A 13,536-nucleotide genomic window follows, 5' to 3' on the forward strand; every position below is an offset into this window, starting at 1 on the left:
CACCCTTGACCACCACCCAACACACAATTTTATTTTATTTTATTTTATTTTATTTTATTTTATTTTATTTTATTTTATTTTATTTTATTTTATTTTATTTTTAGTTTAGTTTAGTTTAGTTTAGTTTAGTTTAGTTTAGTTTAGTTTAGTTTAGTTTAGTTTAGTTTAGTTTAGTTTAGTTAGTCTAGTTTGCCTTGGAGATCCTACCAGGGTCACGTAGTACATTTCTTTGGTTTTCTCAAATGTTTTTGTTGCTTTTGTTGAAATAGTTTGGTTCCTGTTTTGTTTAAGTGTTTCCTGACTGATTTTTTATTTTCTGTTTGTGTCTTTCAAGCGTTTCAACCAAATTCCAAGACGCCATGCCAGCCTTTAGTTTGTGGTCCAGGACATCTGCACAAGGTGAGTCCAACCCGCGAGAGACGCCGGCTGGCTGTGTTGCTGTGGCGTTATTAGGTTAGTCCCCTTGGAAGTGGACTTTTTAAACACGTTACTCGGAGCGGAATTGGACCAAAGTCAATTTGCTGCGTCGCCACATACTTTGATCATGAGGTTAGAAGTGGATTTATGGCAGCATGTAAACACCAAATGGAACCGGATCAGACTGGGACGCTATGCATATGTTCCACGCGTGACTCAAGTAAAAAGTTTTGACATGGGGGCTGCACGGTGGAATAGTGGATTGTGCGCAGGCCTCACAGCTAGGTGACCCAAGTTCAATTCCGTCATCGGCCATCTCAGTGTGGAGTTTGCATGTTCTCCCCGTGCATGCATGGGTTTACTGCGGGTACAGCTGGGATAGGCTCCTTGACAGGAATTTTTATTATTTTTATTATTTTTATTATTTTTATTATTTTTATTATTTTTATTATTTTTATTATTTTTATTATTTTATTTTTTTTTAAATAGCTGATTTATTTCCACGTCTTGACAGTTTAATAATGGACTAATTTTCCTTGCATAAAACTTTATTATTATTATTGTCATTATTATTATTATTATTATATTATATATTATAATTTTTTAATAGAAAAAAAATGCCCACGTAATATTACAAGTTTATTCCATATCACATTTGATTATTTCATTTGGACTTTATTGTCAAAAAATATGAGCATCCAGGAGGAAAAATATGAGCTTTTATTCATCTGTATATCTTATGAAATATTGTTGTCAATGTGACTTTACATTTTATTATTCTGGTAAAATATATATTTTTGTTTATTTTAACTTCTAATTTTTAATACTTAATTTTTGGTCATTATTTTTACTCCTTACTAATATTCCTCCTCTAATATTTGACAAATGTTCTATTGATTTCATGACTTTATACCAATAAGAATATAAGGATGATGGTTGTGTGTACATTACATATATTACATATATTATATATATTACATATATGACATATATTACATATACATCATATAGACATTGCTTGCGAGTGAAAAGATGGAGATGTTGAGCGAGTATCGATCCGCCAGAGGTCGGGGGACGGGGGGGGGTGGGGGGTGTAGCTTCACCCACCTCTCCTCCCCCCCTCCCCCGCCGTCCATGTTTGCCTCCCAGCTGATGCGCACTGCTCCACAGTTCTTCACAGTCTTCACCCCCCAACAGCCTCCTCTTCATCCCGGACCACAGCGACTGCTGTTCGGACTCTTCCTCCCAGAAATCCCGCTGGTTCCGATGGAAGCTCGGCAGTGAAGGCGGCAGGACGCTGCAGTCCAGTCGGTCAACTATTTGGCGGCGTTGCGGTGCTCTGCAGGCGGCTGACGGAAGGTAGGACCGGGACCCAGACAGTGGACTAGAACCCGCACTAGGACTAGGCTAGACTAGGCTAGACTAGAGCCGAGCGACGCTGCAGCAAAGCGTGAAGAAGAAAAAAAAACGTCTGCAGTGTGAAAGCGTCACCGTGCGTGGAAAAATGCGGCTGCAGTTATTTGGTGGCGTGGTGCGTTGACGTGCGCGCCAGAAAAAAAGGGGGTGCGTTCAAGTGTAAAATACCTGTTTGTATGTCTGAGCTTCCACTCGAGTGACTGTGACGCAATGTGGGTCGTCTTGACTGTCATGTGTTCATCCACATCTGAATGGCTAACACTTCTCACGTGTGATTGTTTGCTCCTTATGGTAGGTTCCAGCAGATAGAGGTCTTTGTGGTAGGTTCCAGCAAGTTGAAGGTCTTTGTGGTAGGTTCCAGCAGATAGAAGGTCTTTGTGGTAGGTTCCAGCAGATAGAAGGTCTTTGTGGTAGGTTCCAGCTGATAGAAGGTCTTCATTGTAGGTTCCAGCAAGTTGAAGGTCTTTATGGTAGGTTCCAGCAGATACGTAGATGGTCTTTATGGTAGGTTCCAGCAGGCTGAAGGTCTTTATTGTAGGTTCCAGCAGGCTGAAGGTCTTTGTGGTAGGTTCCAGCAGATAGAAGGTCTTTATGGTAGGTTCCAGCTGATAGAAGGTCTTCATTGTAGGTTCCAGCAAGTTGAAGGTCTTTATGGTAGGTTCCAGTAGATACGTAGATGCTCTTTACGGTAGGTTCCAGCAGGCTGAAGGTCTTCATTGTAGGTTCCAACAGGCTGAAGGTCTTTGTGGTAGGTTCCAGCAGATAGAATGTCTTTATGGTAGGTTCCAGCTGATAGAAGGTCTTCATTGTAGGTTCCAGCAAGTTGAAGGTCTTTATGGTAGGTTCCAGCAGATACGTAGATGGTCTTTATGGTAGGTTCCAGCAGGCTGAAGGTCTGTATTGTAGGTTCCAGCAGGCTGAAGGTCTTTGTGGTAGGTTCCAGCAGATAGAAGGTCTTTATGGTAGGTTCCAGCTGATAGAAGGTCTTCATTGTAGGTTCCAGCAAGTTGAAGGTCTTTATGGTAGGTTCCAGCAGATACGTAGATGGTCTTTACGGTAGGTTCCAGCAGGCTGAAGGTCTTTATTGTAGGTTCCAGCAGGCTGAAGGTCTTTGTGGTAGGTTCCAGCAGATAGAAGGTCTTCATTGTAGGTTCCAGCAAGTTGAAGGTCTTTATGGTAGGTTCCAGCAGATACATAGATGGTCTTTACGGTAGGTTCCAGCAGGCTGAAGGTCTTTATTGTAGGTTCCAGCAGGCTGAAGGTCTTTGTGGTAGGTTCCAGCAGATAGACGGTCTTTATGGTAGGTTCCAGCTGATAGAAGGTCTTCATTGTAGGTTCCAGCAAGTTGAAGGTCTTTATGGTAGGTTCCAGTAGATACGTAGATGCTCTTTACGGTAGGTTCCAGCAGGCTGAAGGTCTTCATTGTAGGTTCCAGCAGGCTGAAGGTCTTTGTGGTAGGTTCCAGCAGATAGAAGGTCTTCATTGTAGGTTTCAGCAGATACGTAGATGGTCTTTATGGTTGGTTCCAACAGGCTGAAGGTCTTCATTGTAGGTTCCAGCAGGCTGAAGGTCTTTGTGGTAGGTTCCAGCAGGCCGAAGGTGTTTATGGTAGGTTTCAACAGGCTGTAGGTATTTATGGTAGGTTCCAACAGGCTGAAAGTCTTTATGGTAGGTTCCAGCAGGCTGAAGATCTTTATGGTAGGTTCCAGCAGGTTAAAGGTCTTTGTGGTGCAATTCAGAAGTTTGAAGGTCTTTATGGTAGGTTCCAGCAGGCTGAAGGTCTTTATGGTAGGTTCCAGCAGGCTGAAGGTCTTTATGGTAGGTTCCAGCTGGGGTTGACGGTCTTCATGGTAGGCTCCAGCAGGCTGAAGATTTTTAAAGTAGCTTCCAGCAGGCTGAGGGTGTTTATGGTAGGTTCCAACAGGCTAAAAGTCTTTATGGTATCTTGCAGCATGTTGAAGGACTTTGTGGTAGATTCCAGCAGGTTGAAGGTCCTTGTGGTAGGTTCCAGCAGGCTGAAGGTCTTTATGGTAGGTTCCAGCAGGCTGAAGGTCTTTATGCTAGACTCCAACGGGTTGAAGGTCCTTATGGTAGGTTCCAACAGGCTTTATGTTAGGTTCCAACAGGTTGAAGGTCTTCAGGGTTCCAAAAGGCTGAAGGTCTTTATGGTAGGTTCCAACAGACCAAAGGTCTTTATGGTAGGTTCCAGCAGGTTAAAGGTCTTTATGGTAGGTTCCAGCAGGTTGAAGGACATTATGGTAGGTTCCAGCAGGCTGAAGATTTTTAAAGTAGCTTCCAACAGGCTGAGGGTGTTTATGGTAGGTTCCAGCAGGTTGAAGGACTTTGTGGTAGGTTCCAGCGGGTTGAAGGACTTTGTGGTAGGTTCCAGCGGGCGGAAGGTCTTTATGGTAGGTTCCAGCCGGCCGAAGGTCTTTATGGTAGGTTCCGGCAGGTTGAAGGTCTTTATGGTAGGTTCCAACAGGCTGAAGGTCTTTATGGTAGGTTCCAGCAGATTGAAGGTCTTTATGGTAGGTTCCAACAGGCTTTATATTAGGTTCCTGTAGGCTGAAGATCTTTATAGTAGGTTCCAACAGGTTGAAGGTGTTTTTGGTAGGTTTCAGCAGGTAGTATGTGTTCTATGGTAGGTTTCAGCAGGTAGTATGTGTTCTATGGTAGGTTTCATCAAGCTTTAAGAGGAGATATTTTACAAGGAGAAAGTTGAAAGTATTTGGACGGCCCCCATCGACTAAACAATCTGCGCGTGGACTTCCTGAAGCCTTGGTCACGTGACTTCTGGTGGTTTGTGTCGCCACCATGCGACACAGGCGGCGGTGAACGTGACGCTGGAAGAGTCGTTGCGAAGGAAGCCTTACATGGACACGCCGAGCCGGACGACTGCATATTCGTCACACGCACACGCACACGCCGGAGCTGGAAAACAAAACACAGTCAGACAGCTTTATTGACGGAGCATGTGCTGCATTCATCAGACAGACGGCGGCCGCGTCACGGACGCCACATCATTCATGGACGCTCCACGGCCGCCTTCATTAAGTGTACAAGTAATCATTTAAGTCACAGTTTAACATTACCGACCCTCATAAAAGTCTAAAAACAATTCAAGCACTGTTTATAATGGGATGTAAATAGAAAATGTCTGTTCCAGGGTCAAACTGTGGCCATCATAAGAGCTTTAGCAAGTGTACAGGCAATCTTTTAAGTCACATTTTAGCATTCATAAGTGTCATACAAGCATAATAAGAAGTTCAGCACTGTTTATAATGTGATGTAAATAGAAAATGTCTGTTCCAGGGTCAAACTGTGGACGTCATAAGAGCTTTAGCAAGTGTACAGGCAATGTTTTAAATCACATTTTAGCGTTCATATGTGTCATACAAGCATAAAAAGAAGTTAGGCACTGTTATTAACAATGTAAGTACAAATAGTCTGTTCCAGGGTCAAACTGTGGCCGTCATAAGAGCGTTAGCAAGTGTACAGGCAATGTTTTAAGTCCCATTTTAGCATTCGTAAGTGTCATACAAGCATAAAAAGAAGTTAGGCACTGTTTATAATGTGATGTAAATAGAAAATGTCTGTTCCAGGGTCAAACTGTGGCCATCATAAGAGCTTTAGCAAGTGTACAGGCAATGTTTAAAGTCACATTTTAGCATTCTTAAGTGTCATGCAAGCCAAAAAAGAAGTTAGGCACTGTTAATAACAATGTAAGTATAAATAGTCTGTTCCAGGGTCAAACTGTGGCCGTCAGAAGAGCTTTAGCAAGTGTACAGGCAATCTTTTAAGTCACATTTTAGCATTCGTAAGTGTCATACAAGCATAATAAGAAGTTAAGCACTGTTTATAATGTGATGTAAATAGAAAATGTCTGTTCCAGGGTCAAACTGTGGCCGTCGTAAGAGCTTTAGCAAGTGTACAGGCAATATTTTAAGTCACATTTTAGCATTCTTAAGTGTCATACAAGCATAATAAGAAGTTAAGCACTGTTTATAATGTGATGTAAATAGAAAATGTCTGTTCCAGGGTCAAACTGTGGCCATCATAAGAGCTTTAGCAAGTGTACAGCCAATGTTTTAAGTCACATTTTAGCATTCTTAAGTGTCATACAAGCATAAAAAGAAGTTAGGCACTGTTAATAACAATGTAAGTACAAATAGTCTGTTCCAGGGTCAAACTGTGGCCATCATAAGAGCTTTAGCAAGTGTACAGGCAATCTTTTAAGTCACATTTTAGCATCCGTAAGTGTCATACAAGCATAAAAAGAAGTTAGGCACTGTTATTAACAATGTAACTACAAATAGTCTGTTCCAGGGTCAAACTGTGGCCGTCGTAAGAGCTTTAGCAAGTGTACAGGCAATATTTTAAGTCACATTTTAGCATTCTTAAGTGTCATACAAGCATAATAAGAAGTTAAGCACTGTTTATAATGTGATGTAAATAGAAAATGTCTGTTCCAGGGTCAAACTGTGGCCGTCATAAGAGCTTTAGCAAGTGTACAGCCAATATTTTAAGTCACATTTTAGCATTCTTAAGTGTCATACAAGCATAAAAAGAAGTTAGGCACTGTTATTAACAATGTAACTACAAATAGTCCGTTCCAGGGTCAAACTGTGGCCATCATAAGAGCTTTAGCAAGTGTACAGCCAATATTTTAAGTCACATTTTAGCATTCTTAAGTGTCATACAAGCATAAAAAGAAGTTGGGCACTGTTATTAACAATGTAACTAAAAATAGTCTGTTCCAGGGTCAAACTGTGGCCGTCATAAGAGCTTTAGCAAGTGTACAGGCAATCTTTTAAGTCACCTTTTTCAGTGTGGCCTTTGTGTCTTTCCCGCTACAGTTTGATTCGAAGTGGGCGTGTCCTCACCCCGCCCCCCCCCCACCCCACCCCCAGGATGGACTTCCCCGACGAGCTCCTGCTGGCCGAGCTGAGCCACCTGCAGCTCTACAACGACTCGCTCTTCCACAGCAACTTCAGCGGCGTCTACAACGAGACGGACGCCCTGCTGCCCACCAGCGTGAAGGTGACCATCGTGTTGGTCTACATGATCGTGTGCGTGGTCGGCCTGGTGGGCAACTTCCTGGTTATGTACGTCATCATCAGGTGAGAAGATTACACGCGTTCTTTTTACACTTGTATGCCATTTAAGAATGAGCAAATGTGACATTGATAAACCACTTAAAAGGCTTTTATAATGGCCACAGCTTGACCCTGGAACAGACTATTTCTATTTACATTATAATTAACAGTGTTTAACTTCATTTAGCACTTGTATGACACTTAAAAAGGTTCAAATCTGCCTTTAAACATCGCCAAGGTGCTTCATGAAAGCTTTTATTGTGGTCGCAGTTTGACCCTGTAACAGACTATTTCTATTTACATTATTACTAACGATGCTTAACTTCATTTTGCACTTGTATGACACTTAAAAGGGTTCAAATATGCCTTAAAACATTGCCAAGGTGCTTCATGAAAGCTTTTATCATGGTCGCAGTTTGACCCTGTAACAGACTATTTCTATTTACATCATTATTAACGGTGCTTAACTTCATTTTGCACTTATATGACACTGAAAAAGGTTCAAATATGCCTTAAAACATTGCCAAAGTGCTTCATGAAAGCTTTTATCATGGTCGCAGTTTGACTCTGGAACAGACTATTTCTATTTACATTATTATTAACGGTGCTTAACGTCATTTTGCACTTGTATGACACTTAAAAAGGTTCAAATATGCCTTAAAACATTGCCAAGGTGCTTCATGAAAGCTTTTATGACGTTGCAGTTTGACTCTGGAACAGACTATTTCTATTTACATTATTATTAACGGTGCTTAACTTCATTTTGCACTTGTATGACACTTAAAAGGGTTCAAATATGCCTTAAAACATTGCCAAGGTGCTTCATGACAGCTTTTATGACGGTCGCAGTTTGACCCTGGAACAGACTATTTCTATTTACATTATTATTAATGGTGCTTAACTTCATTTTGCACTTGTATGGCACTTAAAAAGGTTCAAATATGCCTTAAAACATTGCCAAGGTGCTCCATGAAAGCTTTTATCATGGTCGCAGTTTGACTCTGGAACAGACTATTTCTATTTACATTATTATTAACCGTGCTTAACTTCATTTTGCACTTGTATGACACTTAAAAATGTTAAAATATACCTTAAAACATTGCCAAGGTGCTTCATGAAAGCTTTTATGACGGTCGCAGTTTGACCCTGTAACAGACTATTTCTATTTACATTATTATTAACAGTGCTTAACTACATTTTGCACTTGTATGACACTTAAAAAGGTTCAAATATGCCTTAAAATATTGGCAAGGTGCTTCATGAAACCTTTTATGACGGTCGCAGTTTGACCCTGGAACAGACTATTTCTATTTACATTATTATTAACGGTGCTTAACTTCATTTTGGATTTGTATGACACTTAAAAAGATTCAAATATGCCTTAAAACATTGCCAAGGTGCTTCATGAAAGCTTTTATGACGGTCGCAGTTTGACCCTGTAACAGACTATTTCTATTTACATTATTATTAACCGTGCTTAACTTCATTTTGCACTTGTATGACACTTAAAAATGTTAAAATATACCTTAAAACATTGCCAAGGTGCTTCATGAAAGCTTTTATGACGGTCGCAGTTTGACCCTGTAACAGACTATTTCTATTTACATTATTATTAACAGTGCTTAACTTCATTTTTCACTTGAATGACACTTAAAAAGGTTCAAATATGCCTTAAAACATTGCCAAGGTGCTTCATGAAAGATTTTATCATGGTCACAGTTTGACTCTGGAACAGACTATTTCTATTTACATTATTATTAACGGTGCTTAACTTCATTTTGGATTTGTATGACACTTAAAAAGATTCAAATATGCCTTAAAACATTGCCAAGGTGCTTCATGAAAGCTTTTATGACGGTCGCAGTTTGACCCTGTAACAGACTATTTCTATTTACATTATTATTAACGGTGCTTAACTTCATTTTGCACTTGTATGACACTTAAAAAGGTTCAAATATACCTTAAAACATTGCCATGGTGCGTCATGAAAGCTTTTATGACGGTCGCAGTTTGACTCTGGAACAGACTATTTCTATTTACATTATTATTAACCGTGCTTAACTTCATTTTGCACTTGTATGACACTTAAAAAGGTTCAAAAATGCCTTAAAACACTGCCAAGGTGCTTCATGAAAGCTTTTATCACGGTCGCAGTTTGACCCTGGAACAGACTATTTCTATTTACATTATTAATAATGGTGCTTAACTTCATTTTGCACTTGAATGACACTTAAAATGCTAAAATGTGATGTAAAAGACTGCTTAGACACATAGTATTGCTTTGTACTAGCGGTGGTTCACTTCCTTTAACAACAACAACGACGAGCGCTACAGAAAATGAATGATTAGATTCGTATTGTTGTTATTTTTTACAGTGTGAAAAGAATTGGTTTGCCTGAGCGTGCACGTCTTGTTGAAGCACGTTCATGTCAGCGAAGTCACGTCGGGCCCACGGGGAGAGCGTGCACGTGTAGCGCGTGTGCATGTGTGTAGGGATGCCTGCTTTCATTCCGGCTTTTGTGACAAAAACGTGACAAATGGGGAACGCTTGAGTCCTCCCGCCCAGCAGAATTCTCCGACATGGCCGTTCCTCCTGCAAATAGATTAACCATAACAACACAATGGAACGTTCCCATAGAAATGCATGGAAATAGAATGTTCATCTGTTTCAGGGTCAAACTGTGGCCATCACAAAAGCTGGGCTGTTTCAAATGCGAGTCCAGGTCACTTCCTGTAGATCTTCTTCTTCTTCATGCTTCCATGTGAGCGTTTTTACATTGTGGATGTTATTTTCTTCGTTGTGGCACTGTACTCTTATCAGCTCAACACTACATCATACAACATACATGCTTCCCAGATGCCTAAGACATTAGCGCCCCCTAAGGGCATGGGAGTGTAACAGCATGACTACTCCACTGTCTAAGGGAGGATGAGGAGGCGATGCTGGGAGAGAATATACCATCAAAGGTTGCATGTGGAACGCATGTGGATAGCAAGCATTATGCCTGGATTAGCCTGCTGACTCCATGAACCAATGACTCCATGATAACATGACTCAATGAATCAATGACTCCATGATCACACGACTCAATGAACCAATGACTCCATGAATCAATGACTCCATGAATCAATGACTCTATGAACCAATGACTCAATGAACCAATGACTCCATGATCACACGACTCCATGAACCAATGACTCCATGAACCAATGACTCCATGAACCAATGACTCCATGAACCAATGACTCCATGATAACATGACTCAATGAACCAATGACTCCATGATCACACGACTCCATGAACCAATGACTCCATGAACCAATGACTCCATGAACCAATGACTCCATGATAACACGACTCAATGAATCAATGACTCCATGATAACACCACTCCATGAAGCAATGACCCCATGAACCAATGACTCCATGAATCAATGACTCCATGAACCAATGACTCCATGATAACACGACTCAATGAATCAATGACTCCATTAAAACACCACTCCATGAACCAATGACTCCATCATAGCACAATGAATCAATGACTCCATGATAACACGACTCCATGAATCAATGACTCCATGAACCAATAACTCCATGAATCAATGACTTCATGAATCAATGACTCCATGAGAACACAACTCCATGAATCAATGACTCCATGATAACACAATGAATCAATGACTCTATGAACCAATGACTCCATGAACCAATGACTCCATGATAACACAATGAATCAATGACTCTATGAACCAATGACTCCATGAACCAATGACTCCATGAACCAATGACTCCATGATAACACAATGAATCAATGACTCTATGAACCAATGACTCCATGAACCAATGACTCCATGATAACATGAATACATGAATCAATGACTCCATGAGAACACGACTCCATGAATCAATGACTCCATGAGAACACGACTCCATGAATCAATGACTCCATGAACCAATGACTCCATGAATCAATGACTCCATGAATCAATGACTTTATGAACCAATTACTCCATGAACCAATGACTCCATAAATCAATGACTCCATGAATCAATGACTCCATGAACCAATGACTCCATGAACCAATGACTCCATGATAACACGACTCCATGAATCAATGACTCCATGATAACACGACTCCATGAATCAATGACTCCATGAACCAATGACTCCATGAGAACACGACTCCATGAATCAATGACTCCATGATAACACGACTCCATGAACCAATGACTCCATGAACCAATGACTCCATGATAACACGACTCCATGAATCAATGACTCCATGATAACACGACTCCATGAATCAATGACTCCATGAACCAATGACTCCATGAGAACACGACTCCATGAATCAATGACTCCATGATAACACGACTCCATGAACCAATGACTCCATGAGAATACGACTCCATGAATCAATGACTCCATGAGAACACGGCTCCATGAATCAATGACTCCATGAACCAATGACTCCATGAATCAATGACTCCATGATAACACGACTCCATGAATCAATGCCTCCATGAACCAATGTCTGTATGAAACACGACTCCATGAACCAATGACTCCATGAGAACACAACTCATCGAATCAATGACTCCATGAACCAATGACTCCATGATAACACGACTCCATGAACCAATGACTCCATGAATCAATGACTCCATGAGAACACGGCTCCATGAACCAATGACTCCATGATAACACAGCTCCATGAATTAATGACTCCATGAACCAATGACTCCATGATAACACAATGACTCCATGACTCTATGATAGCATGAGTCCATGAACCAACGATTCCATGATAACACGAAACCCTGAATCAATGACTGCCGGACAAAATGACTCAGTGAATCAATGACTCTATGATAACGTGACACCATGAATCAATGACTACATGATAAAATGACACCACGACTCAATGAATCAATGACTCTGTGATAACATGACATCATGACTCATTTGAATCAATGACTTCATGAATCATTGATTCCATGATAACATGACTCAATGAATCAATGAGTCGATGTTAACAGGCCGTCTAGATGATCTCGAGTAACGGTCTCACCTTGGCCAGCCCCATGAAAATAGCCTGGCTCTGTGACAACAAGGATGGTAATACGTGTGGGGGTCAAGGGTCAACAGTGGAAGGACTCCAAGCCAGCTTTTAATCAGAACTCCCTGTCACTTGATGAACGCATACTGCACCTCGCAAATGCTCACTTGAAGGATGCGGCCCCCGAACGGGACCCCGCGCATGACTCGGCCGTGTTTGAGGGCAGCGGCACAAGTGGGAGAAAGTGTGATTCACAGAAGGAGGCTTGGAATGCCCACACTCATCACGTCATCACAAAACATTTCTTTCTTTCACTTTGCACTCGCCCGCCATATTCAGGACTCACTCAACGCACCCGACCTCCCCTCCTCTCCCGTCCTTCAAGGTGATCCGGTTGCCATGGCGATGAGCGTTCACACCAGATGATCAAATCTGATGTTTTCTTGTGTGTTCATCTGAAGCAGCGTTGAAATGGAGGATCTTTGGCAAAAGAAGCCACCAACTAATGATGAAATATTATAATACTGACATATAGAGGATCTTTGACTGGCATTTTCAAACAGCAGAGTCCTCCTGTCATACGGAAAATCTTTGATAAGCATTTTCAAACAGCAGAATAGTCCCGTCATATAAAGGATCTTTGACTTGCTTTTAGAACAGCGGAGTATTCCTGGCATATAGAGGATCTTTGAGTATGAGTTTTTGGAGTATGTCCTAGCATTTAAAAGAGCAGAAATTCTATGTCATTTAGAGGATATTCGACTAGCGTTTCAAGCATCGAGCATCGTCCTCTGATGTAGAGGATCTTTGACTAGTTTTCTGTCATATAGAAGATCTTTGACTAGCGCTTTAAACAACCATTCTGAGAAACAGCAGAGTGCTCCTGTCGTACGGGGGATCTTTGATTAGCATGTTTGCAATAGTTCCTTAAAACAGCAAAGAGCTCCTGTGGAATAGAGAATCTTTGACCGGGTCATTAAAAACAGCCCAGCGCTCACAGGAAAGACAGGATCTTTGATTTGCATTTTTAACAGTAGGCGGTTAGGAGCGGCGGGGCCGTGCAGCGTGTTGATTGCTGGCGAGATTGATGACCTCCAGGAGAGGAAGACGATGAAAGAGAAGAGAAGAAAGATTGTTTGTCTTTGTTGTCGCCATTCAACCTTTCTTGTTGCTTTATTAGCCCAACGTAAACGGCTTCCATCTTTGGAGTCTTTCTTCTCCCACTTCCTCATTATCCATGCTTACTCTTTCATCCTCCTCGTGCTAGCGTAGCCGCCAGTGTCGCTAATGAAAACCGAAGCACAAAGCCGACGTTGACCTGCGGGAGGAAACTTATTAGCCGAACAATCAGCACGGCGGTGGAAGAACACCTGATGCAGCAAAGCAGGCGCTCGGAACGACACACCCACGGGAAATCGTGTGATTTGATCTGTTCTGGGGTCAAACTGCGTCTGTTGGAAAAGGTTTACGTGTCTGGTTTGGTATTTCTACGCTAGCCGTGCTAACCGTTATGCCGTGCTAACCGTCATTCATGAACGAACGGG

The 13,536-nt window shown here is 41.5% G+C and overlaps 1 protein-coding gene across 1 annotated transcript in view; it reads left to right on the plus strand.

Annotated features, from left to right (window-relative positions):
• Window positions 1-1,554: 1,554 nt before the first annotated feature.
• oprl1 (opiate receptor-like 1) overlaps window positions 1,555-13,536 on the plus strand; it is a 35,657-nt gene continuing 23,675 nt past the window's right edge. The window contains exons 1-2 of the mRNA XM_058051719.1: window positions 1,555-1,776; window positions 6,690-6,953. Coding sequence (XP_057907702.1) covers window positions 6,745-6,953 — 209 coding nt within the window. The 5' untranslated portion in view covers window positions 1,555-1,776; window positions 6,690-6,744. The remainder of the gene's footprint in view (window positions 1,777-6,689; window positions 6,954-13,536) is intronic.

This window comes from Doryrhamphus excisus, chromosome 16 (assembly GCF_030265055.1).
Source record: "Doryrhamphus excisus isolate RoL2022-K1 chromosome 16, RoL_Dexc_1.0, whole genome shotgun sequence".
Lineage (NCBI taxonomy): Eukaryota > Metazoa > Chordata > Actinopteri > Syngnathiformes > Syngnathidae > Doryrhamphus > Doryrhamphus excisus.